The sequence below is a fragment of the Pundamilia nyererei genome, unplaced genomic scaffold (genome assembly GCF_000239375.1).
Source record: "Pundamilia nyererei isolate P.nyererei 1_Seehausen unplaced genomic scaffold, PunNye1.0 scaffold00016, whole genome shotgun sequence".
NCBI classification, from domain to species: domain Eukaryota; kingdom Metazoa; phylum Chordata; class Actinopteri; order Cichliformes; family Cichlidae; genus Pundamilia; species Pundamilia nyererei.
The window spans coordinates 3,659,943-3,661,714 of NW_005187417.1; the positions used below are offsets into that span (position 1 = coordinate 3,659,943).

Here is a 1,772-nt window from a genome sequence, read left to right on the forward strand (position 1 = left end):
AATAAAACAAATTTTGAAAACTGACTTTTTTCACGGAGTAATCTTCACCCTGTCAGACCAGCTAAGTCTCGTCTGACATGGTTGGGTGTGCTCTGTAACTACACCACTCGATTGTGTTACTTGAAGTAAAACTCGGCCATACAGATGTACAGACTTTTTTCTTTTTTTTTGTCCTGTATCTCTTTATCACACTGTTGTAATTTACCTTTCTTGGCACAGAATTTGCAGAAGCAAAGACCTGGGTGGAGAAAGATCTGTCCTTTAACAAGAATGTGGATGTGAATTTATTTGAAACAACCATACGTATCCTGGGGGGGCTGCTGAGCACTTACCATCTAACAGGAGACCAGCTTTTCTTGGAAAAAGCTGTAAGTTGTCCTATAACAAAAATCGTCTCACTTGTTACGTGAATTAGGGCTGTGAAATAAATTGAACCCATTAGAACATGCATGTACCATTTCTATAAACTAGAGTATAGTGTTTATAAGGTTAATCTTATTTTTTTTTCTATATTTATAATTTATGTTTATCTAGTAAAATTGATCATCACAATGGTTTGCTGTACTTAGAATTCATCAGCTTCATTTTTTTTCAAATAAATTCAATAATGCTTTAATCTTAGAACACGTAAGTGGTGACTTCCTCTTTAATTCAGTCTCTTCTCTACACTTAAAGAAAGACATTGGCTCCAGATTGATGCCTGCCTTCAAAACACCTTCAAAGATTCCCTTCTCAGATGTCAACATTGGAAAGGGAACAGCACATCCTCCCAGATGGACATCAGACAGTACGCTTGCTGAAGTCACAAGCATTCAGCTGGAATTCAGAGAGCTGAGCCGCCTCACTCAGGACCCACAGTATCAGGTTAGGACACCACAAAGCTCTGCACTACAGTAAAATGTATTGTAATCTGTATTTTTGAGATGGAGTGACAAATAAACAATTAATGTGGTAAGATGATGTGTTTCAGTTCAGTTAAAATCTGACGTTGTGTACCCATCACTCGTTCTCTGGGGATTGAAGTGACAAGCATAAATTTATGCCTAAAGAAGTTCAGCCCGGTCTGACATGAACTTAAATAGTTTCTGTCACATCCAGAGACAGACATGTGTGCCAGCTTTTGATGAGCCTTAAAGTGCAAAAAATGAAACATGAACCAAAACATCAGCAGTAAGTGAACAGAGGCTGTTGGTTTCATGTCATCTCATTAGTCCCATTCCTCGCTTTTGTCTCTCCAGGAGGCTGTGAATGAGGTAATGACGCTGGTCCACAAACTGCCCGGCAAACATGACGGACTAGTGCCCATGTTCATCAATACCAACAACGGCCAGTTCACCCACAAAGGAGTCTTCACACTTGGTGCCCGGGCAGACAGCTACTATGAATACCTGCTCAAACAGTGGATTCAGGGAGGCAAAACAGAAGACAAGTGAGTACAGCTTTTCAGTTTGCCATTGTTTTTCCATGATTCTGTGGGAAAGTGCCAGACTGCTAAAGCTTCAACTGCAGAACTAAAAAATGTAATAAACCTTCATCAGTCTGTGTGTCTCACCTAAGATGAACTGTACTCGATCCTTTTGTTTTCCGTGTAATATTTAAAAGGTATAAGGGCCTTAAAGATCAAAAGGGTGTGTCTAACAGATGAACAGGAAGTGTTGCAATGTAATAAACTTGAGATTTACAAGCAGTTTGCTAACTAATCTTAGAAAGATGTTCATTGTCCTCGTTTTCAGTCAGACTCCTAGCTAGGATATACAAGATTCCTAAAAAAA

General features: G+C 39.2%; 1 protein-coding gene across 1 annotated transcript in view; it reads left to right on the forward strand.

The window, feature by feature from the left end:
• Window positions 1-1,772, forward strand: part of man1b1a (mannosidase, alpha, class 1B, member 1a) — a 24,315-nt gene that overhangs the window by 16,142 nt on the left and 6,401 nt on the right. The window contains exons 9-11 of the mRNA XM_005725581.1: window positions 220-368; window positions 676-864; window positions 1,239-1,429. Coding sequence (XP_005725638.1) covers window positions 220-368; window positions 676-864; window positions 1,239-1,429 — 529 coding nt within the window. The remainder of the gene's footprint in view (window positions 1-219; window positions 369-675; window positions 865-1,238; window positions 1,430-1,772) is intronic.